Source organism: Grampus griseus, assembly GCF_964374135.1.
Source record: "Grampus griseus genome assembly, chromosome: 1".
NCBI lineage: Eukaryota > Metazoa > Chordata > Mammalia > Artiodactyla > Delphinidae > Grampus > Grampus griseus.
Genome location: NC_139017.1, coordinates 135,737,056 through 135,761,967, shown reverse-complemented (window position 1 = coordinate 135,761,967; position 24,912 = coordinate 135,737,056). Strand labels below are relative to the sequence as shown.

General features: G+C 35.3%; 1 protein-coding gene across 1 annotated transcript in view; it reads left to right on the top strand.

Moving 5' to 3' along the window:
* Positions 1 to 24,912, top strand: part of PRKAA2 (protein kinase AMP-activated catalytic subunit alpha 2) — a 64,791-nt gene extending 39,879 nt beyond the window's left edge. Inside the window, exons 3-9 of the mRNA XM_082653518.1 lie at positions 1,942 to 2,035; positions 2,616 to 2,760; positions 3,999 to 4,086; positions 5,504 to 5,728; positions 13,422 to 13,926; positions 15,645 to 15,771; positions 17,039 to 24,912. Coding sequence (XP_082509644.1) covers positions 1,942 to 2,035; positions 2,616 to 2,760; positions 3,999 to 4,086; positions 5,504 to 5,728; positions 13,422 to 13,926; positions 15,645 to 15,771; positions 17,039 to 17,277 — 1,423 coding nt within the window. The 3' untranslated portion in view covers positions 17,278 to 24,912. The remainder of the gene's footprint in view (positions 1 to 1,941; positions 2,036 to 2,615; positions 2,761 to 3,998; positions 4,087 to 5,503; positions 5,729 to 13,421; positions 13,927 to 15,644; positions 15,772 to 17,038) is intronic.

The following is a 24,912-nucleotide window of genomic DNA, read 5'->3' as shown; positions in this document are numbered from 1 at the left end:
AGCCTGCGCGTCCGGAGCCTGTGCTCCGTGGCGGGAGAGGCCATAGCGGTGAGGGGCTCACGTACCGCAAAAAAAAAAAAAAAAAAAAAAAAAAAGAGTTTGCTGCCTGTTAGGGCTGCTCTTACAGAACCATCTTTTTTCTCGAGTTCTCAGGGAAGATTCCCCTTTCACAGTTCATTTGAAGTAGACTCAGCCTTATTTGCCAGTTATATTAGTTTATTCTGTGTGAAGTGGGGTACCTTGTCATTTTTCATCCCCAGGACTGACGATGGCTATTATAAAAATTTCTTCTGAAAGTCTGTAATCATTTTCAATACTACAGCCTTAATTTTTACTTTTTTCTATTGTTTTAATTGAAGCATAGTTTATTTACAATGTTGTGTTAATATTTTACTTTTTGCAAGTGTTTAATTTATACATGATGTGTCCTCTTTTAAAATATATAGTATATAGTTATATCACCGACTTCCTGGTCATTTTTACCCTCCTCTTTAATGAAGACTAGTAACCAGAACCGCCATTTCGAACATACTCTCTTTTTTTGCACATTAATAATAAAAGTTGCCTCATCTGGGTGGACTAATTACCAAAACGTTCCCCTGCTTCTGGCACATCCTGTGTCAAGGTATACGGCCTACAGGGGGGCATCTGAGCCACTTCTCAGCCCCTGCTTGTGCCTTCCACTGGGTGCCTTTAAGGCATGCAGAACTGCCAGCTACACTTAGTGGCTTTAAATAGCAACTCAGTGTAAATTAGATACTGCTCATGATTAACCAGATTATAAGTAATTCTTTATAAATAAAGCAGAGTAGAACAATTTTTCTTTTATATGTGTTAAATGCAACCTTCATTTAAAACATTAATGTTATATTTAACTTGTATTTAAAGTTTTCAAAACTCTGGTACAATTGTGTGTGTATGTGGAAGTTGTAGTTTTTTAGGAAAAATTTTATTTTGTCAAATAGAGCTAAGGTTCTATATTGTTTTATGTGCTCAGCTTTGAGTGCCTAGAAAACGTACATATACATTTTCACACACATAAACACATACACATGCGTAAATACATACATCTATTTAATTTTTTATTATGGATATTTCATAATGAATACAACAGTAAAGTGATGAAGCCTCATTTATCTGTCATTCAGCTTCAGCAGTTATTAGTGTATTGTTTTATCTGCTTCCTCCTACTTCTCCCACCCCAAATTATTTTGAAGCAAATCCCAAATAGTATGTTTTTAGTCTGTAAATTCTTCAATATCTACTGTGGAATTTAAAGGCTCTATTTTAATAAAACAAGCACAGTTCAGTATCACGCCTAAACAGTTAGAATATTATGAACTCTCCAGTCAGTATTCAGATTTTCTTGATTGTTTCATAAATGGTTTCTAAAGTTGGTTTGTTTGAACTGGAATGAAAACAAGTCTATACAGTATAATTGGTCAATATGTCTCTTGATTTGCTTTTAATCTATACCTTCCCCTCCCTTTTTTTGCGTTTCATTTTTTTGAGGAAAGGATCATTTGTCTACTTTATAGATTTTGCTGATTTGTATCCCTTTTGGTATCATTTTACCTTTCCAAGAATATTTTTCACTTATGTTTAAATATAAGCTACCTCATCTCTATAGACTACAAACAAATTTTTGTTTAAATGGAAAAATTGATGCTTAATTTAGTTGTTGAGGAATGAAGGATTTCCTAAATTTTATAAACATGAAAGGGGGGATCTGGAGGGAAGTCTGTAAGCCCTGGGAAGTAATTGAGTTTTGTGAAGCTCCGTGTTTATAGCTCTGTGATTATTTTGATAACATTATATAATTTGTTGCCATCTTAAAATATTGTAGAATACTGGAATATCAATTTATAGCAAGAATGGAGGTACTAGGTTGATACTGGTTAAAGTAACATTTTTTATTAAATTTTTTCATTTACAAAAAAGATACCAGGTGATCAGCACTCCAACAGATTTTTTTATGGTAATGGAATATGTGTCTGGTGGTGAATTATTTGACTACATCTGTAAACATGGACGGGTGAGTAACGTGCTGTTTAGTACAATAAGCCCTTAAGCTAAAAAAGAAGAAAGTAGTGAGAAATAGCAAACCACAAATGTATCTTCAGAGTCGGGGTTGCTTCTGTAATAATGTGTAACTAAACATACAGGGTATTAGATATATTTTTCCTTAAAAAGTACACCTTATGAAATACTGATTTTAGGAAATATATTCCACTTAACTGCCAACGTGAAAAGCCTGTGCTTTTCAAAATGAAAAATCTGTTCCATAACATCATATCGACGCTTCAGTTATTTCCTTTTCTTAGCAATTTCACGTAAGTTCTGTTTTAGATTATGTTTTACTTGTTGATTCCCTGAAACACTGTGCACACTTAGTAATATTAATTGAAAATGAACTGCCTAGCAGCAAAGAAAAACCTGTTGATTGACATGTTGAGCTTGAATGCAAGTTTTTGGCTTGTTTGTCTCATTTGTTGAGAATTCTGGCACAGTTCTAATTAGTGTACTCAGTTATATTTAGGCTGATTATGAAACTAAAACTTTTGCTATGTAGATGTCCCCAATGTTCTTAGTGCAGTTTCTTTTATACCTGATAGGTTGAAGAGATGGAAGCCAGGCGCCTCTTTCAGCAGATTCTGTCTGCCGTGGATTACTGTCACAGGCATATGGTCGTTCATCGAGACCTGAAACCAGAGAACGTGCTATTGGACGCACACATGAATGCCAAGATAGCTGATTTTGGTATGCAACTCCAGGGTTGTTGAGAAGTGTGCTAGCTGCCTTTGCAGGTGTGTCAGTACCAACTCTTAATGAACTAAGAACTTTCAACTTCATTGATGTAAATCCTATACCATGAAAAGGGATTAGTTGGACAGTCTGCACACTAGCTTGCTCTATTCATTTAAACCACTTTTTAAAAATGCAAGTATTTCTAGAGACATTCAGAGGGCTTGCGTCAAGGTAAATCCACTCAATCTGCGTTGCTTCCTCAGGAAATGAGACTTAACTGTTTTTTTGTGAGGGCCACAAACTCCTTTGAAAATCTAATGAAAGTATGGGCACTTTCCCTGATAAATGCACTTAAATGGAGGTACATGAAAATTTGCACGCAGTTTTGGAGCGTTGCAGTCCTTCTGAATTGATCGAGGAGGAATGTCAGTGGACTACGGGTAACAGGTAACAACTTGGTAGAAGAATAGGAGTTTTTGTTGGTGGTAAAATAAGAGGGTAAAATGTAATTCTTACGCCCCAAACACTTTCTGGGATAAACATACCTGGACAGGGTGCCATAGTAGAGGAGAGGATCAGAAAGTGAGAGATTATAGAAAGAGATGAAAAGGTATCAGAGTTCAGCATTACTTATTTAAAATTTTTGTCTGTACCTTGTCTTTAATCTAAAAGCCAGGGAAGTCATTTTCCTATTTCTCTTCCTTCTCTAAATCACAAAGCTCATTTACTGCTGTAGTGCAACTAGATTTCTGGTTCAATGGAATGTTTTTCTATGTTGAATTAAAGCTCTGCAAATTAAAAACTTTTGGAACGTAATATTTATAAATTGGAGCCTATCTGATTTCTGCTCAGAGATATTTAAAAATGCCTTTGAAAGCAGAGTATAAAAAAGTAATCGTAGTCTCTATTTTCTTTCATTTGCAGACGTGGGTAAATAATATTTTGGTGCTTTTATGTTTGGAAAAGTGCATATAATTTAGAATAACCTCATATTTGTGAAGTGAATCAACATTCTTATTTAGAAAAGGAGTTTAATTTCAATCTTAGGCATGGTGTGCTTTGGCTTTTTTGTCATGTATGAGCACTCTGAAATGGAGTCTTTCTAGTCCAACAAATGCTTTCTACTGCTTTTAAAAATAAACATTATGATATGTGAGGCATTACAGACTTGACGTTTTTCCTTATGCATTTATCTGTATTTAGTTTTAAACATATGTAGCACCACGTAAACATATTACTCTTATTTTTAGGATTATCTAATATGATGTCAGATGGTGAATTTCTGCGAACTAGTTGTGGCTCCCCAAATTATGCAGCACCTGAAGTCATCTCAGGCAGGTAATAATATATCAGTGACGAGTAAGCTTTTTGTAATGCTTTGTTCATTCTGATAACATTTAACTATAATACATTCTCTTTGGAAGATAAGATTTTTAACATAATAGAAACATATTGTCCCTTTAGTTTTTCTATTGTTGAAGAGAGATTACTTATATTAAACAATTTTTTAAAACATTTGATTTAGATTTTGTTATGAATGTATTTAAGGAGTTTTTCCACTAAAAACTGCAACAAAACTTGATTTATTTTTTTCATTTTAGAAAATTGCAGCTAGGAGAGCAAGCATTTGCTGCATTTAAGCTAGTGTCATTATTTACTTCTCAGACATAGTCCTTTAATAATTCTGTATATACTCTTTTATAAAGCATACAGAGTATTATTTTTATGTTTTGTCTTTAGAAGAATGAGGTTTTCTGGGGGGACAGTATTGTCATTTCATGAAGTTAACTGCACAAGAGAAGACCGTGTAATTTATTCATGTAACTTACTCATTGGTACATTTTTAAAATGTTTATACAGAGTGCAGTGATAAATTCAAGTCTTCTGTGGTGACCAATGTCTGATTTTAAAAGTGTACAGAATTCTATGAGAGAAAATAAAGAAAAGGTATTATTGCAGATATAGCAGTTTGGACTATACAGCAAACAATATAAATAATGGACAGCAATTTTTATTGAAATGGAGTGTATTTTTTTAATTGGAATTGTAGAGATCTACTTTGTTACCTCAGACTTAGGTTTGAGTTTGGTAATGTGCTATCAGTGGAATCTTAATAATGTAGAAAGGTGAGAGGAAAAAGGAATAACATTCTAGGCATAGGTTTTCTGGATAAAGGTAATCTTAGTCCCAGGGGCTACCAAGTGGTTGGAATGAAAGTAGTAGGTACCCAGGATAATGTGATACAGCTTGAATACTGTGAAAGAGATTGCAGTAGGACTAGTTAGGTACTTTACTATTCCAAATATTCTTTAAAATAGGTGTGCCAGGCATAAACATTCTATTACATATGCATTTTCTTTTAATAGCTTTATGGTAAGAAGATTTAGCCTATACACTATATAGTATTGCTTTTCTTCAAATTTATGGTCGTCCACTTCGATGTTTCTATCAAAAATCAACCATAGAAAGTTTTATATTTTTTAATTAGTCAATTAGTAAGCTCAGTTTAGTTTGTGTCAAAAAATAAAAATACTGTTTTCTCTTGGGAAGTTTGAATAGTATTTGGTTAGATCACTTATTCTTTCTGGGGAACAACCATTGAGTGTTGTGGAGTGGCCACGGACTTCACTAAAGACCTTGGGAAGCAATACATATACAGTCTGTACTGTGTATATAGGTACACATAGAAACAGGGTACACGTAGATGGGAAGTGACACTTGCATTTCAGGTTTGTGTTGTCATCTCTTCCCCTAGATTGTATGCAGGTCCTGAAGTTGATATCTGGAGCTGCGGTGTTATTTTGTATGCTCTTCTCTGTGGCACCCTCCCATTTGATGATGAGCATGTGCCTACGTTGTTTAAGAAGATCCGAGGGGGTGTTTTTTATATCCCAGAATATCTCAATCGTTCTGTTGCCACTCTCCTGATGCATATGCTACAGGTTGACCCCCTGAAACGAGCAACTATCAAAGACATAAGGTGAATATCTTTTTGTTGCTATTAAGTACATATTCTAGTATTAATATTAGTACCACTACCTGAATGGCTGCTTTATGTTAGGCACTGTAACACTTGATTTTGTACGAATTTTACTTTCCTTATTACATAAAGCTGATCCTGTCACTCAACTTTTAAATATTTCAGATTGTTTCCCAAACTTTTCAGTTTAGGTAGCAAAGCCTACAAGGCCCTTCATAGTTAAGGCTCAACGCCGTACCCCTTACACCAGAGCTTCAGCCACAGTGAACTTTTCCTTGTTCCTCAAACATAATGCATATTTTATGCCTCATGTCTTTGTTTATATTATTCCCTTTGCCTCTGATGCCTTTTCTGCATTTTTGGACCTGAAAGATTTCCATTCATCCTTTAAAATTCTGCTCACTTATCACCTTCCTTGTGAAATCACTTCTGATTCTCCTGAGCAGTTTTAGTTGCTTCCACTTCTGAGATTTCCACATTTTGTTCATGCTTTCATTCTTTCATTCTCATTCTGTATCTAGTTGTTTTCAGTGTATCTTTCTCCTCTCTTGTAACTATAAAAGGGTAGAGAGAGTGTCTTATCATCTTTGTGTATACAGTGCTAGAAGGCCTAGAAATATAGTGTACACTCAGAAAGTATTTGAATAAGTTTCAAATGGAAAAACAGGGTGAGAGTTATATATTTTACATACGGTTGATGAAATAAACCATAAAAATTTTTGCTAAGATTTTGAATCCAAAAATAGCCGCTAGTGGGTTTGCTGAGAAGGATTTCTTGTTATGTTAGAAACTTTGGAAAGTGCAGTTGCTGGTGTTACTGTGAATATGACCTTTATATAGCACACACAAGTCAGGATGATTCATTGCCTTCTACTTTTTATTTATCAGTCATGTTTCTTAGAGGGTTTTTTGTTCTCACCTAACATTTCATCAGGTATTTATTTGCAAACGCATTCTTTTGACATCTTTCCAGAATACTTTGCCTTGTCTTCATAAGCCAGAATACGACTCTTGGAACATTTCAATGGTGGCTGAGGTAGTTGTTTTTGTGACTGCTGCTGATCTCTTTGGCACTCCCGTTGCATTCGTGTACTGTTTTCTTCCCCCAGCCTCTCTTAGTGTTCCAGGCCTCATACCTAAAAATGTAAAATTGTAAATTAGAACCAGATTTAGTTATGGAAATGGACTTAGCAGGGAAAAACTCTGTTGTGTTCATAGTCCTTTAGAATAAATAGTTCAGGGGCTTCCCTGGTAGCACAATGGTTGAGAGTCCGCCTGCTGATGCGGGGGACACGGGTTCGTGCCCCGGTCCGGGAAGATCCCACATGCCGCGGAGCGGCTGGGCCCGTGAGCCATGGCCGCTGAGCCTGTGCGTCCGGAGCCTGTGCTCCGCAACAGGAGAGGCCACAGCAGTGAGAGGCCCACACACTGCAAAAAAAAAAAAAATTAAAAAAAATAAATAAATAGTTCACTTAATTGGCTTTTCCTTAGAAAGAAAATTGGCTTTTCCTTAGAAAAGAAAGTTAAGTATGCTAATATATATGTACTTGCACCTGTTTGTATCAGCACATACGTTGAGAATAGTAAAAGTACTGATTCTGTTATATTAAACAGGTGTCTGTATATTTACACGTTTTAGAAGAAAAATGTAAATAAAAGTCTACTAGGATGAGTTAATTTACACATATGTAGGTGGTATAAAATAGTGGCAACCATCTCTGTACTTAAAATAATAACTTGAATTTATAGTTTTCATCATTTTTTTATTTATCCATATTCTGTTTATTAACGTTTGGGAATTCTTCATTTGACAAAATATGGTTCAACAGAGTTACTAATTATTAACGATTATTATATAACAGGTATTTTGCTAGGTACTTGACATATTTTATTGCATTGATTCTTAACAGGTAACTATTATTATTCTCATTTTACAAACCGTGAAACTGAAGCTTAGAAAGGTTATGTTTTGATTTATGTATCTGTTTGTCCCTATTAAATTTTAGGGTCCTTTAAATTAGGGACCAAGTATTAATATGTTCTAGGCATTGTGCATTTGATATGAATTAGGTTTTGGGTAAATGTGTATTTGTGAAAATTACCCAGCTAACAAGAGGCAGGCAGAAGTAGGGCTCAGATATTGCCTTACTCAGAACCTGTACTACTTCCACTAATCCAGCTTGGCACACCAGTTCTGTGGCATCCAGCCTTTCTCCAAAATACCATGATATGTTATATTTCTCTCATGTTACCACATTCCGTCTTATAGTTACAGGCACACCTAGTTTTACTGCGCTTCGCTTTACTGTGCTGTGTAGATACTGTGTTTTTTACAAATTGAAGGTTTGTGGGAACCTTGTGTTGTCAGATGATGGTTAGCATTTTTTATCAATAAAGTGTTTTTTAATTAAGGTATACACACTGCTTTTTTAGACATAATGCTGTTGCAAACATAATAGACTACAGTATACTCTAAATGTAATTTTTATATGCACTGGGAAACCAAAATGTTGGTGACTTGCTTTATTGCAATATTCGCTTTATTGCAGTGATCTGGAACCAAACCAGCAATCTCTCTAAGGTATGCCTGTATTTTTGTACAGATCTTTTTTGTCTTTTAAGATGGTAAGCTATTGGAGGTTAGAAAATATATCTCAGTATTTATTCGTTCATTTAATCATTTTTGCTTTTATTTCTTTAACAATTATTTATTTAACATCTACTCTGTTTAAGGTCCTATGCTAGGTGCTGGGAATGTATTGGTAGGCAAGACAGACATTGTCTTCAGGAAAATCACATCTTTAAGTGCTGTAAGCTTAGTATTACTGTTAATGTTATTGTGGTTAAAAGTGAGTGTCTGAAGTTCAACTGTCTAATTACAAATTCTGATTCTTTGTTTACTAGCTATTGGCATATTCCTTATAACTCTTCATGCTTTAGCTACATCGTATACAGTGGATTTGTTTGGAGGATAGCCTTAGGTTGAACCATATGAATTGACTATTTCTGTAGGTCTAAGCACAGTTGAATATTAGAAACTGCAAACATTCATCCTAATATAATTAAAGCTTTTAGACTAATGCCCAGCATACAATATTAGCTATTAATATTAAAGTGAATATATAAGGACCTTTTAGCTGCACTTAAAGAAGTTTGCACACATTGTGAAGTTTCTAAAATTTGATTGGTAGTCATCATAACTCATTTAGTCTTAAGTCATATATCAAAATCAGGTACTAGGCAATAGTGACAGAAAGACATTTCTGGTGGCTGTATAGTAACCCATATGAAATGAATTGATTTTGTCTCAGGTGAACCTTCATAAACATCCTGGTTACTGCTTACCTTGGTCAAGTTAATTTAGAAATTGACTCCTGAAAATTAAAAGCTGAAAGTATGGCTTTTTTTTTTTTTTTTACATGTGGAGGGTTGCTTTATTATTATAATTAGTTTTTTAAATTGAAGTATAGTTGATTTACAAGGTCATGTCAGTTTCAGATGTACAGCACAGTGACTCAGTTACACACACACATATATGTATATATATGTATGTATATATTCCTTTTCGGATTCTTTTCTGTTACAGGTTTTTACAAAATACTGAGTATAGTTCCCTGTGCTATACAGTAGGTTCTTGTTGCTTATCTATTTTATATATAGTAGTGTATATATGTTAATCCCAACCTCCTAATTTATTCCTCCCCCAGCCCCAAACTATGGCTTTTTAATCGGCACTGTTATTATTATGAAGAACTGTGGTTCTTTTTCTGAATTAATTGGAAATGAAAATTTAGATTACTTCTCTATTTATTTTTTTAAACATTTATTGGTATAATTCACATACCATAAATTTGCTTCTTTAAATTGTATGATTCAGTGGTTTTTAGTATGTTCACAAAGTTAAACTGTCATCACCACTGTCTAATTCTAGAACATTTTTCTCATCCCCCAAAGAAACTCTATACCCATTTCCTCCTCCTTGCAGCCCCTGGCAACCACTAATCTACTTTCTGTCTTTATGGATTTCCCTCTTTTGGACATTTCATATAAATGGAATCATACGGCATGTGGCCTTTTGAGTATGGCTTCTTTCACTTAGCATGATGTTTTCAGTGTTCTTTCATGGTGTAGCATGCATCAGTACATCGTTACTCTTTTGCTTGAAAAATATTCCATTGTTTAGATATACTAAATTTTGTTTATCTATTCATCACTTAATGGATATTTGAGTTGTTTCCACTTTTTGGCTCTTATATAATGTTGCTATGAACATTTATGTATAGGTTTTTAAATGGTCATATGTGTTTATTCCTCTTGCATAGATGCCTAGAATTTGTAATTGTTGTACGTTGTTGTTGCTCTTGTTTGTTAAGTGATTTTATTGAACTAATTCCGTAAGTCTATATTCTTTGTCATGGGTGGCCACTGAAGTCTCTGCTTGGTTAGCTTAATGGTCAGCTAATTATTAGACAAAGCTTTCCTTAAAGGCCTTGATCTAATAAGTCTCCCAGCCTTTGCTGAGGGACTTCGTGTGCATGTTGGGGTATGTCTTCAGTGCTTTAATGAAAAGCTCATAACTCTGCATTTGTTTTCATTCCTGCTAGCACAGAGCCTCAAAGTCAACCAGTGATGAGAAATCAGGGCCTTTCTTGGAAATGAACACAGCCCTGCATTTGTGAGTCCCAGGATTATGTAAGAGTATTTCAAGGACCCCTATGGAATTTACTTCCCTAACTTTTCCTTTTTAGTTTTTTGACGAGCTTCTTGTTTGCTCCAACTCTTATTGCTGCTTTTAGCAGCTGGGATGTTAGACAGTTGCCATTGATTGTTTTTGACAAATGTTCTGGGGAGAAGGCTTTGTAGAGGGAGCTCTGAGTCAGGTCAGATGAAGACAGGGCTTGAGTGTAGAGGTTTCCAGAGATCTGCTAGCCATGTCAAATAACGACAGTTCTCTTGGGATAGGACTTTTGGAGAACTCTAAACCTATTCTTCTCCCCATCCCCCCACCAGTGGTTGCTAGATGCTGGTTTTTTGGGCTGCAATGATTGTGAGGCTGTTGGTTTTCAAGGCTACCGTAGAAATGGGGAAAGGAGATGGATATGGAGTAACTTAACGCTTTATTGACTGGGGGATTTTTGCAGAAACTAAGACTAACACCTGTGGCTGCAATACGTCTCTGGTCAAAAATGTGTTAAAGTGTCACAGATCTCGCTGTTCTTACTGAGACTCGGCCAGTTTTTTAAACAAACACTCCTCAGATTATTACAGGCCTTTGGTTAATTTCCAGAGTTCTGAAAAAGTTGATTTTGACAATTTTCACTAGTAATCTCATTTCTGTTATGGAAGAATGAATTTTTGGAGTTCATTCAAAAGTGTTCATCTTCCCTATTTGATATTGATGTTTTAAAAACGTTAGATGTGTAACAATTTATTTTTTTCTATTATTTCTTTTGAAAAAATTAGTATTCACCAGTCATTTTATTACTAAACATTTATTTAAGTGCTTATTATTATCATGATATAGCAATTAAACACATTTATGAATTCATTTTTTACTTCATTGGCTATTCATCATTTATTCTGCATTTATTGAGCATTTACTCTGTACTGGGTACTGGAATGCAGGTGAATAAGGCATGGTCCCTGTTTCAAGGAGTTCCCAGTTTAGTGGGGAGGATTAAGAAAAAAACACTGTAACAACTATAAGAAAGTATGAGTGTTATAATAGCATCATCTACTAGAAGCTGTAGAAGTTTCATCTCTGTGTGTATACTCAAGGCCTGGCACACCATCATTTCTCACTTGGGCTATTGCACTAGCATCCTCCTCCTCATCATCATTATTACTCTTATCTTTTCAATTCAATTTCTTTATCACAAGCAGAATGATCTTTACAGAATGCAAGTTAGATCATGTCACGCCTGTCTCTTTAAAATCTTTCAGTTATTTTCATCACCCATAGTTTTGTCCAAAAACCTTTTTTATAGCCTACAGCTGTCAGAAATACCTGATATCTTTTGCCACTCCAACCCGTAACTCATTATGATTTCATGAGTGTGGCCTCAGTTCAGTTCCTTGAACATGGCAAAATTTTTTCTTATCTCAGAGTCTTTGCATGTATTGTTTCTTTTGCTCTGAATACCTGTTCCCCAGCCCTGCTTAGCTGACTTCTAGTCATTCTGGTATCTTCTTAAATATTACTGAGAGTGGCTTCCTTAATCACCTACCTCCCATTCTGAATTATATACTCTTATTTTACCCTGTACTTTTCACTCATAATCTTTATCACAGGATTTTTATATTTGTGTATTTGTAACTATATATTCATTTTTGAGAGTGTTTGTTTAATCTGTATTCAGCTAGAATATAATTTCTGTGAGAAGGAGTGTGCCTTTTTACCATGGTATGTCCTTAGTAAATATTCATAAATGAATTAGTCAATAGAAGGCATTCAGGTAAACTATATACTGATCTAAATTTAGCTTAGGGAGTGCCCAATTTACCATGTAGCAATGCTTACACAATCTTGACGGCATAGTACATGTTGGTTAAATGAAAAGGGGTGGGATATTCTAGGGTGGCAATAGTAACATCATGTGCAAAGGCCCAGAAGAGTGAGAAAATAAGATCTAGGAGACTGGTTCTCAAACATTTTGGTTTGAGTGCCCCTTTACAGTCTTAAAATTGAGGACTCCAAAGAGTCTTTTTTTAAATATAGGTCGTATTTATCAATATCATATTAGAAACCAAAACTGAGAAATTTTAAAAATATTTAATTCACTTAATAATAATAAACCTACTACATGTTATTCTGAATAATATGTCTCTTATGAAAAATAACCTTATTTTCCAAAACAAGAAAATATGGTGACAAGAGTACCTTTATTTTACATTTTTCAAATCCTCTAAATCAGAGACAGCAGCTAGGTTCTCATTATCTGCTTCTTCAGTCATCTGTTGCAATATGCTGTATTAGTTGAAGTCTAGGAAAAATATCAGATCTCAAATAAGTGGTGGGAAAAGGGAGGAACATTTTCATAGCCTTTCAGATAGTTACAGATATTTTTCTTTGATATTAAACCAAAGCTTAACATGTTAATTATAATATCAAATAAGAAAACATATCAGTGAACTTTTGTACTTTATTACATTAAAATCCACTGGTCTGTTCTGTAATTTGAGTGGATCTTTTGCCCATGTATGATTCTGTAACATCTTGCATTGGTCATATGGAAAATATTGGGTTATTGAGGTAGACTGATGTTCCAAATGGTGACACATTTTATTATATAATATCAAATTACAGTCATTATCCTCTTCATGATAAACGTAGTAGTCTTTAAGTATTGAGAAGCTGTCAAACTCTTGGAGACAGACACAAATTATACAAAATTCTAACATTTTGCTTGAAAGCTTGAATTTTATGATTGGCAACAGATACTGCCAGTTGTTTCCTTTGACGTGGCAGGCTCATTTCATTTATTTTTGAGAAAATGTCAGCCAAATACCCAAGTCTGAATAATCATAGTTATTCAAGAGCAGGGACGAATCAACTTACCCAGGGTCCAATAGCTAGTAAGTGACTAGAGACCAGGTCTTTCTGATTCTGTTATATTGTATTACCCCATGTCTGAATTGTTCGGGACTTGCCAAAGCATGTTCTTACAATAGTGTATTGTGGTATTTTTCCTAGAGAGCATGAATGGTTTAAACAAGATTTGCCCAGTTACTTATTTCCTGAAGACCCCTCCTATGATGCTAACATCATTGATGATGAGGCTGTGAAAGAAGTGTGTGAAAAATTTGAGTGTACAGAATCAGAAGTAATGAACAGTTTATATAGTGGTGACCCTCAAGACCAGCTTGCAGTGGCTTATCATCTTATCATTGACAATCGGAGAATAATGAACCAAGCCAGTGAGTTCTACCTCGCCTCTAGTCCCCCAACTGGTTCTTTTATGGATGATAGTGCCATGCATATTCCCCCAGGCCTGAAACCTCACCCAGAAAGGATGCCACCTCTTGTAGCAGACAGCCCTAAAGCAAGATGTCCGTTGGACGCACTGAATACAACTAAGCCCAAATCTTTAGCCGTGAAAAAAGCCAAGTGGCATCTTGGAATCCGAAGTCAAAGCAAACCATATGACATCATGGCTGAAGTTTACCGAGCTATGAAGCAGCTGGATTTTGAATGGAAGGTAGGAAATTGTAGTATATGAAGATCATTTGTAGAAGCCATTTTTTGTGTAGTAAGCTGCTCTGAGCTGCTGAGTTGAGTACTAAGGTCAATAAAAAAAAGTTGGTTTTGATTTAGATATGAATTTAGTGGTGTTGATGCTTCTGGCTGATAAATCCCATTCTTTCCAATAACGTACCATGTGCATTCAAAACAAAACAAAACAGTCTCTGTAAGGATGAAGAACTGTCAGTGTTGGAGACCTATGTATTTTTTTAATTATAGAATAGCATTCTTGGCTGAGAAACAAAGTTTTAATCAACTTGAAATCTCTTGAGAAATTAATCTCTTGAATTCAAGAGAATTGAATCTCTTGAATCTCTTGAGAAATCTCTTGAAAACCTGTTTCAGCATGCATCGTAACAATAAAACGTCATGTGTCTTCAAAGACACTGTGTTTTTACTTTTCTCTCTCCTTCTTAAGGGAGGGTTTTTTTCTTTCTGCCAGTAGCTGTAACAGCAAGTGGTTGACACAAATTATACCATCAGGACATATTTATTCAGTAAACAACTACGTTTCTGTAAGTTGAGAAAAATCTGTCTTATTTGGCTTGTTCTTTTAGTCCTTAGTTGCAGTTTATTTTTCCTATTCTCAGCCCACATTTTACTTCTTTATTAGTACTCAAATTCATTTCAGTTCTATTTGAGTATATGTGGGGGAAAAATCAGTTTTTTATTTTCAGGCATCTTTTACTCTTGTTCCTTTCTCGAGGACTGTGAATGTACTTTTAACGGAAGAAAAAAATTTTCAAACATATCATGTGAATATTCATTTGACATGTTTTTATTTCATTATTTGTACCTGGAATGAATAAATAAAATAATATTTCCTTAAAACCATTTAAAAAAAACAGATCTCCCTTTTCTGAAGCAGTTTTATTTAGTTTAAAAGGAGATGTTAATGTCTTTAAAATTCTTACTGAGGGGCTTCCCTGGTGGCGCAGTGGTTGAGAGTCCGCCTGCCGATGCAGGGGACACGGGTTCATACCCCGGTCCGGGAAGACCCCACATGCCGCGGAGCGGCTGGGCCCGTGAGCCATGGCCGCTGAGCCTGTGCGTCCGGAGCCTGTGCTCCGCAACGGGAGAGGCCACAACAGTGAGAGGCCCGCGTAAAAGAAAACAAAAGCAAAAACAAAAAATTCTTACTGAGAAATTTTTGGAACTAATTTGATAAGATGTTTTGAAAACCAGAATCTTCTTTATCTGAGTTGCGGTTTTATTATCTTCAAAAGGCAAATAGTATCTTCTTTACGAGATTACTACGATACTTAAATTTCGTGGCAGTACCTGTTAACAGTTCCTGATTCAAACCATTGACATGTTATTTGTCCTTTTTCTGTCTATTCTATATTCATAGGTAAAGGTATCCAAGTTGATACCTTTGGGCAACCAAAATATTACCGATGGTTTAGAGTGGAGGCATATCTGGAAAGAAGGCTGGACTCTCTAGAGTCTCTGAGTTCCCTTTGAATTATAACTGTTGTACACAGTACTGTTAGTGGGATTAAATAAATACTAAACTACTATGTAATGTTAAAAAAAAAAGATCATTCAGGAATTCCCTCTCTACCCCACCTCTATCAGTTATTTGTTTTGATATTATTCTTTGCAATAAGAATAAGGGAGATATTTTGCAGTTTGTTATTTCGAATGTTTTTCCTTAAAGATTTTTCATTTTAGGTAGTGAATGCATACCATCTACGTGTAAGAAGAAGAAATCCAGTGACTGGCAATTATGTGAAAATGAGCTTACAGCTGTACCTAGTTGACAATAGAAGCTATCTTTTGGACTTTAAAAGCATTGATGGTAAGGAAGCCATGCAGGCATGAGCTCTGAGAAGATAAAACTTGGCACTAGTTGACAAGATATTAAACCATCTCAAAGACATGGTGGGTAGGTCTTCTATACCGGTTTTTAAGTAATCTAGTCTTAACTAAAAATGTAAGTGAAACAAAGAGGATTGAAGACGTGGAAAATCTCTAATCTAGCACTTCTCCAAAAGAAGTGCTTCCTTGGCATAAAAAAAGTCATTTGTAGTGTTGCCTGTGGAGAAAAGTAAGGAACAACAGGAAAGCAACTTTTTACCTAAAATTAGTTGATGTTGTTAGATTCTTTGTCACACTTCTCCATTCATCTTTTATCAGTAAACATTACAATATCTAAACTTCATTCTTCATCAGCTTCTTTCATCTTGGGTGGCCAAGGTATCCAGATAGGCCTTTCCTGAGATTTGGGCTGGATTTTGGTGCCCATGGCCATCCAGGAGGCAGAGGAGTCAACGGAGGTGGTCATGTCCAAGGACCTCGTGTGTGCCAAGAGTCAAACCTGGCTGAGCAAATGTGCTTATTCCACGCAGGGGCCCAAGTGGGATACAAGCAGAATAAACCAAGAGTCCACCGCTGGATGGAACCAGAGGAAAACGGAGTGCATAGTTAGGGAAGTTGTTTTCAACAGCATTTAAACTTCATTCTTAAACTGCCATCAGCTATAGCTGTGTTTATATGGTCCCCAGACCACCTTCATCAAAATTACCCAGAGTTCTTATTAAAAAGAGGATTCTTAGGAACTCTCCCAGACCTAGCAAATCAGAATCTCTGGAGATGGGTCCTGGGAAACTGGGAATCTGCCTTTTAAACAAGATTTCCCTTGCCCCTTCCCCTAGGCGGTTGCAATGTACGCTGAAGGATCAGTGCAATGGTAACTTTTGTTTTTATCTTAATGATTTTTTTCTATTGATACAACGCAAGAAAATAATCCTCCAAAGGTGTGCTTTCTTCACCTGAAAGGGATATCAGTTTGATTTCAAGGTTACTGTCGAATACTATGTTGAGAAGGATTTAGGAGTCCCATTTTGACCGTACGGGAGTGTTGAGATTGGTGAGTGATGTCTGTTACGTTGTGGGAGGGAAGAGCTTTTGCCACCCCTGCTCTTAAAACACTGAAACATGACATTTGCTGTCAGGTTGCCCTTGCTCAGATGTGTTTACTTAATATTCTGAATAAGGTATCTTCATAGGAAGGGCTCGGGCAAATATACCTTTCATATAAATTGCTCTTCTTTGGTCCATTTCAGATGAGGTGGTGGAGCAGAGGTCTGGCTCCTCAACGCCCCAGCGGTCCTGCTCTGCTGCTGGCTTACACAGACCGCGATCCAGTTTGGATTCTGTAACTGCGGAGAGCCATTTGCTCTCTGGCTCCCTCTCGGGCTCCCTGATCGGAAGCACGTCGTCTTCAGTTCCACCTCGCCTGGGCAGTCACACCATGGATTTTTTTGAAATGTGTGCCAGTCTGATCACTACTTTAGCCCGTTGATGATCTTTCCTTAGTTTCTATCTTTCTGTTTTTGCACTGTGAAAATCAGATATATTCTTTAAATTATTGTTTTACTTATGGATATCACATACTCTGCAGTACTGGTTGAGAGCTGTGACTATCTCCAGGGGACGCTCAACGCCACTGAAATGACTGAAAACGTAAAAGTCTGACATTTCATTTACTGTAGATATCTGTAATTCTGTTCTGCCTATGATAAATTTACATAGGTAGTATCTTTAATACGTGAACATTGATGAAGATTATTCTTAATCTAAAATTGTGGATTCACTACAGATGATTAATATACCTTTACTGGTAAACCATCTCAGTCAAAGGGTGGTTTGGCAACATCTTCTTGCTTTACTATTTAGTGTAGATAAATCCAGTTTGCTTCCTAAATTTCAGCAAGCTTTAAGCTGTGTTTATGCACAAGAAGATTAAAAAAATAGCCCAAACATTAGTAAGATAGTAATTAAATTTTGAAATCTTAAGAGCCAGCCCCCCAAATTTCAGAAACCAAGTTCTGCTAGCAGTTTTTGCAAATATTGCCCAGTGTTAAACAGAAGGGCTGTGGTCCTGAAACAGGTAACGGTCATTTCCAGGTTCCTTAAAAACAGCTATAACCAACTAGAGGTTTTATCTCGAGATTTTCCCGAATAACATATTTAAGAGCCTTCAAGGTTCTACTCAGTACTGGAACATACGGAATTACAACCACCTTTGTCTTTTTCATAAACTTATATCATTTTACAACATGCCTTCAAAATCTACGTTTCTCAGATTCTTTTTCACTCTATTTATTTTTGTACTTCACCAAGCATGATAAAATAGACAGTTAAATGAAACAAAGCAAAATGTCAACAGTCTCTAAAAGAGGACTCTTATCTTTGATCTCTTATTGTGTGTGGTGGTGTGGAGCTGTGTGTATGTGTGTGTCCTGTTGCATCCCATAATGCTAATTATTCATCAGAAGTTTGTTACTGTATTCACCCCCCTCCCTCACCTTCCCTAGTCACCTTTGTCTTTGTTTATTGTTTGATCCTTAGTGGCTGATTGACTCAGCTTTGAAATCTTTTCTGGTTCTCTTTCTTTCTTCTATATCTTGGTTGCTAGCCATCCAGTTTGAAACACTGTTCTGGCCCTAAGGGCTTTTGTGTACTTCCAAAGTTTGGTAGGCTGTGACTTTCACTTTTGAACCTGGTAGGGCAGGGAAGCCTTAAACATTAAAAAAATTCTCTCTTGAATAAATGTATGTGTTGTTTACATATATACATATATGTATTCGCACCAGTGCTTTTAAATGAAAAACCAAACATTTTTTTTTTTGGCTATGTGCAGGTTTTTTTAAGGCTTTTAAAAAAACAAAAAACCTATATACAGCAGGGTAGATAAGAGCCCATTGATTATATTTTGTTTTAGTAAAAATATTTAATTTTAAAATTATGTATAATTTATCGAATTTGTATTTATTCATTTGTCTTGTCTAATATGTTATAATTAACAATCTCATTCACCTGACTTACCCTATAAAAGATTAAGCGCTTGAAAACAAAAAGTGACATTGCCTTGACAGGTTTCTCTTTGCCAAAAATAATGTGTTTTCTACCAAGAAGCAAATGAGAATGTTAGACCAGATTTCTCTTGTGTTTATGAAAGACAAGTATGTCTGTCTTTAAAGAGCTTTGAGTCAGGAGTTTGCGGTGTGTCACATCATATTGTTTTGCAGAACTTTTTAAAAATGGTGTTATATAACTTTTAAGCCTGACTTCTTAATATCAAAATACAAGGAATCCTTATTAGCCAATTTGGGAAAGAGGGTGGGGTTGCAGGCAGTTAAGATGTGTGAAGTTTAAACCTTTGAAAGATTGCCACCTAGTGGCATCGAAGGATACTTTTTTGTGAATATTTTTATAGGGAAAAGCAGTCCTGCTGCATAGAGGTATGGCATAATTTTGGCCTCAACAAATGTGTAAATACTTCTTTAGGGAAAAACAGGGCCACCTCATAATACTTGCCTATGAATGGGGTGACCTTCAAAATAAGGAATTAATCTGATTCCTTATTCCCAAGGACAAAATCCCTAACAATTTTGAAGACAGAGAAACGGTAGGAAGGAATCCAGTGGCATTTTAGCTTCTTTAGTCTAATGAATCAAATGTTAGAAACTTATATCAAAATTGCTTTAAATGGATGACTGTCATGTTTTTTAAGAGTTAAGAAGTTATTTACTATTTTCTCATTCTTGCCAGTATTTATGAATATCTACATTTTGATAGCCATCTGTTGAATTTTAGGAGAACCAAGGGTCACAGTTTGGGTTCTTGTGTCCTTAAGGTTTTAGAGCACAGCTCTTCTGTGAATGTAGATGGCGTAGTACTTTGTTTGTTTGTAGAGAGAAGATTACAGGAGGCTCAGCCCAGCATAACAGGGCTAGAACATTTTCATAGGAGGCTCTTTGTTGCTAATGAGCAGGGAGAGGGAAAGAAATCAGTTGCTAAATTCCCACATTTCAGTCTTGTAAACTGGGTAATTGTGGATATGGTATGTGGTAGACAGACCTGGGGTAGGAACAGTTTCTTCATGTTAAGATTCTGGAGGAGAGCTTCTATTATTAGGCTACAGATAGATAAAGTCTTAGCTATATCATGGAAATGGAGTCCACACTGGTTCTAGAACAGCATTTCCCAAACTGCATTCTGTCAGATGCTCTGTAGAAAAGGAGTTTCATTGAGCAAAGCTTGGAAAATGATGCATGTTACTCTCCTGCTTGAAGATGACAAAGGATGCGGGCATAAAGCCTTTGACCAGTCCTTCTGTGAAAAAAAGAAAACCGTTTAACTTTGTTTAATCCTGCTTTGCCCAGATTAATGTAAACATGGTTTTAAACTTACCAGCCCCTGGGAAAAAACATATTTGAAAAATACTATTTTAAGAAAATTATTGTACCAGGTTGCCATAATGGGTAGATAAGAATAAGATTTCCTTTTCCCTTATCAGTTATTGGAGAGAATCTGGTTCAAAATCAGAATAATTCCATTTTAGCCTGTAGACATATTCATCTTGAGCGAATGCTGGATTAGTAGAATTTTATATGTCTACAACTTGTTTCATAGCACCTTGATTTTCTTAATCAGGTTGTGGTATTTTGTGGAGAGCAAAATTTATTCTTTTTTGTGTTGAATGGAGAACTGAAAAACCTTAAACAAGATTACTTCTAAAAATTGTCTAAGAGACTAGTAACTAATGCTTATGGCTCTATGGGTAATGAGTCAATAACATTGATTCTTACTTTCAGAAAGTATAGTCAGTGAACATTTTCTAAATACTTTTATATATAGAACACCATATTTAGATCGAATTCCTGTTATTCTTTAATGAAGGAACAAACAACATCCCAAATTAGATATGTTGGGAGGGAGGGAGGCAAACTATTATAAGTTGGGCTTTTGTTTTCATCAACAAATTTTTGAGACACTTTTGTAACCGCTAGTGTTTGCATTCCTTGATACTTGCCAGCTATAAAGAGAATCCAAGAGCCTAAATTATTCAGAAATAACAGTATTCCATGTCAGGGAATTGGCTATATGTAGTACAGACAGTTCTCCCCTTTCTGCAAATAGGTTTCCTGGGACAGTTACAGAATCCTGGGCTTGCTTTCTCTTATTCCCTAGCCAGTTTGTACTCAGGGAATACAGATTGATTTTTTATTAGATGAGACGTAATTGAGACGATAATCATAGACAACTGTTACAGATTTTTTGACTATTTGGATTTATCTGTAAATGTACAGTATATTGAGTTAATATAAGCAATGCACCTTCCATTTATAAAATACAAGATCTTGGAATGTGCCTACCATAGACACTGCATGTTTGTCTATTCACTGGTTAATAATTTAAATCCTGTTAATGGCTGTGAAATCTCAGTATCTAAATGCTAGACGTGTTCACAGTTTTGTCTGTTTTTCTTTCTTTTTAAAGACCTCCACGTTTTCAATTTGGCACTCCTTTACCTGATCATTCTGTCACCCTGTGACTTTGAAAATAGGGAATGTACTTTATTTTAATAATAGTTCTCAGAAACTCTAAAATTCTGGATGAGGGATCTGTGCAATCTGTCTGTAAGTCACATCCTGTGTTGGGCCTCATTTTTGTAACCTCTAAAGTGGGAGGGATAGATTAAAAGACTTCCGAGTTACCTTTCAGCTTTAAAGTTCGGTCTTCTCTGCCTTTTCATATGATGTGTATTAGTGATCATTTTTTACACGTTTAGAGATTTTATACTAGTGCGAATGGTCTGTATTTGTTTGGCGAGGTGTTTTGAAGGTATATACTAAAATATTTTTCTAAATACAGCTGCCTCCCTGGAATACAAATGGTAAAAATCATCCAGAAAACCAAACATGTTCAAATGTCATGTGTACTTGCCATAAAGCAAAAGATTACTAATTTGGAGTGATGGAAGTGTTCCATACATTTTAATAGTGATTTTTAGATCCAGAGACCCTCCATATCGTCTATTAACTTATTTAATACGTTACAGTAACCTTGTGAGTTAACGATTTTCCAGATGAGAAAGCAGGACCAGAAAGCTCTTCACAAGGCTTTAATGCCATACAGGTGTTCAGTGATGATCACTGCTCTTTATATGCCCCCTTCCTCTGGGGGAAAACAGTCTGAATCACTGAAATATCTGCATAGTTGAGTAATAAAAATAAAGATGTATTGCTTTCAAGTCTTAGAGTGACATGAAGTAGTCTTAACTGAATATTTTTTAGTTTAATTATTTGAACCAGTTGATTGTACTAACTAGATGTAATTATCGTAAGTATTTATGATTAGCATATTGATTTTTGTTAAGTACTTCTAAGTTATTGAGGGTGCTTAAAAAATACTGAAGAAACTTTTTAGGACATGATTCTTCCTTTAACTTTATTTATATGATACTCATAGCAAAGATTTTTTTAGAAAGTAAAACTAGCCCCAACTCCTATCTTAAATTATCATAGTTTTTGACTATTAATCTAAATTAGGCTTATCTAAATTTCATATACAGATTGATAATTTTTCATTTTATATGCATATTAGATGATAAGATGCTATTTTCATAGAGTATATTTCTATTCACAAACTACCTAATTATTATTGGCTTGATATGGAGTCTTTTAAACCTTATAAAAATTTGAAATGTAATTTATGTTTGAGCTTTTAAAAGTGTATCTTATTTAAGCAAGTTGCTGGCATCCTTACCAGCCTTTCCCTGTATAATTATAATGCATTTGATGCCACTGGACAGTAATAACATAAAGAACAGGACCCACAGTCTAGACTATGCTGAGTTTTAATTAAACTTTTTCAGTCATAACCTGATAAGAATCAGGCTGGGTCTAGAAGTTAGACTGCGGGGCTGTATTAATTTCATGAGCCAATGTTAATGTTTACTGCCAGCCTGCATAGCAACGCCAGTTTGCAGCCGTGATTGTGTATGTGTCTTTTGGTAACTACCGTTTATAGGTCAAGCAGCTCAGATGTTATGGAAGTAGCTCGTGGTTATTTGGACAAGCAGGGTAAGTAAATTTAAGTTACATTTGAAAAAGTGCAATTAAGGAAATCCGAGAGCAGAATGCTCTTTCCAGGAAAAAAGTGAAGTGCTTATAGAATATCCTAGCATGACAACTCTTTTGAACATACAGAGAATGTTGACAAGGTTCATACAGTGGGAATTCTTTAATTCGCTGTTTGCTACTTTGTGTCGATTTAAAACTTCAAGGAAGGATGGGAGGGAGGCTCAAGAGGGAGGGGATGTGGGGACATGTGTGTGCACATGGCTGATTCGCTTTGTTGGGCAACAGAAACTAACACAGTATTGTGAAACAATTATACTCCAATAAAGATGTATTAAAAAAAAGACTGAAGAAAAAAAAATTTCAAGGAAGGAATAGGAACATTCTAGCCAAGGATAACTGCATATTTAATTTTTGCTGCTAATTTAAGCATGCATTTTTCACAGCTAAAAGTCCTTTTTAAGTTTTGTTACAAAGAAAGTCCATTTTTCTAGACAGATAACATTTTCCTAAGATGGAAAAAACAGATCCACTAAAAAAACAAAAACACCTTAATTAATTGTGCCTTTTCTCTTGAGTTGTAGAACTAATAATTAGTCAAAAACTTGTTTAAACTGTTTTTTCCCTAATTCCTCTCATTTTTCCTTAAATCTGTCCTCCACAAACGGTCACATTGTTTGCTTTTGCCTGTTTGTTTTCAGGTTCCTTTGGCCAGACCTCACTATCATTGTCAGAAATTGTTCACTAAATGTGTTTTTCTGTTTGTTTTATGTTGTTTCACTTTTTAAAGTCACCTTGGTAAAAGTATGGCTGCCTTTTCATGTTTTTAAATGAATGCAATGAATAGCAATCTTTATATTTCAACCCTTTAAAAAGTTTGTAAAGGAAAGAAATAATGCGGAGCAAAGAACAAAATCTAATTTTGAATCTGATTCTCAGTTTGGCTGCTTGACAGCAGCAAGTCATTTAACCTCATTTAGTTTTTTTAATCTACAAAATGTGGATAATAACCTACCTCACAGATGTGTGTGAGAAACTGAAGGCCCTTGCTTAAAATACAGGGTTTATCATCATATTTAATGTAAATCCCTTCCTTTTTTTTAATAGATATCTTTGATACTGATAGGATGAGTATCTTGATTTTAGGTAAGTCTTATGTGGTAAGAATATAGTGGTAAAAATGTTTAAGACCACAGTTTCACAAATTATGGTATTCTTATTTTAAGGGACTTTAAAAATTTCTTTAAAGTATCGAACATCCAAATATCAAATTTGTCTTTTGTTGCAGCAGATATTCAGAACTTCTTAAACTGTTGGCTGAAGATGCCTTAATGTACCAAAATACAGCTTTCTCTCCAGACTATTCACAAATATCTATGGTTGTATGATGTTTTGAGTGTTTAATGTAAAATTGTTAGAGAACTGTGAACTCTAAGCATAGTAATCTTAATGTTTTAGGAAGAATGTGTTCTGTATCATGTATGCTTAAATATCATACAGTGACTTTTTGAGTGCAACAAACAAAACTGAAAGTTGACAGCCATTAGGTTGTCAGACAATCATAAGAAAATGTAAGATTGGATATTAATTGTTCAGAAAATTTTCAAGAACACTTTGCATTCATTCTTTCTTAGCCCATCTTTGGAAAAAAAAATCCCATAGGCTGATGCACTTACTTACCCACCGAAGCACTTGATTACATATCTATTAAAATAATTTTTTTAACTGTTGAAATTGGGATCATTTTCTATAATTCATTTCAGGAAGGGGAAAAAAGACCAGACTCTTAGTGCTTTTGTGTTTTAATAACCATAGATTCAAAGTTCAGTTTTGTTTGTTATGTATTTTTTGTGAGTGTTAAATGATCAGTGGGAAGAACGTCTTCCAGCAACTGTGTGGTAAAGATGTCTTCTTGAATTACACAGCATTTCGTAGTTATAGGTTCTCCCTAGTTAATACCTGCACTGTACAAACTCATAGGTAACAAACACAAAAGAGAAAAGCAGCCTATCTGATTACTTATAAGCTTTTTTCACAAAATCAAATTAAAGTCTCTGGTTAATTTGAAA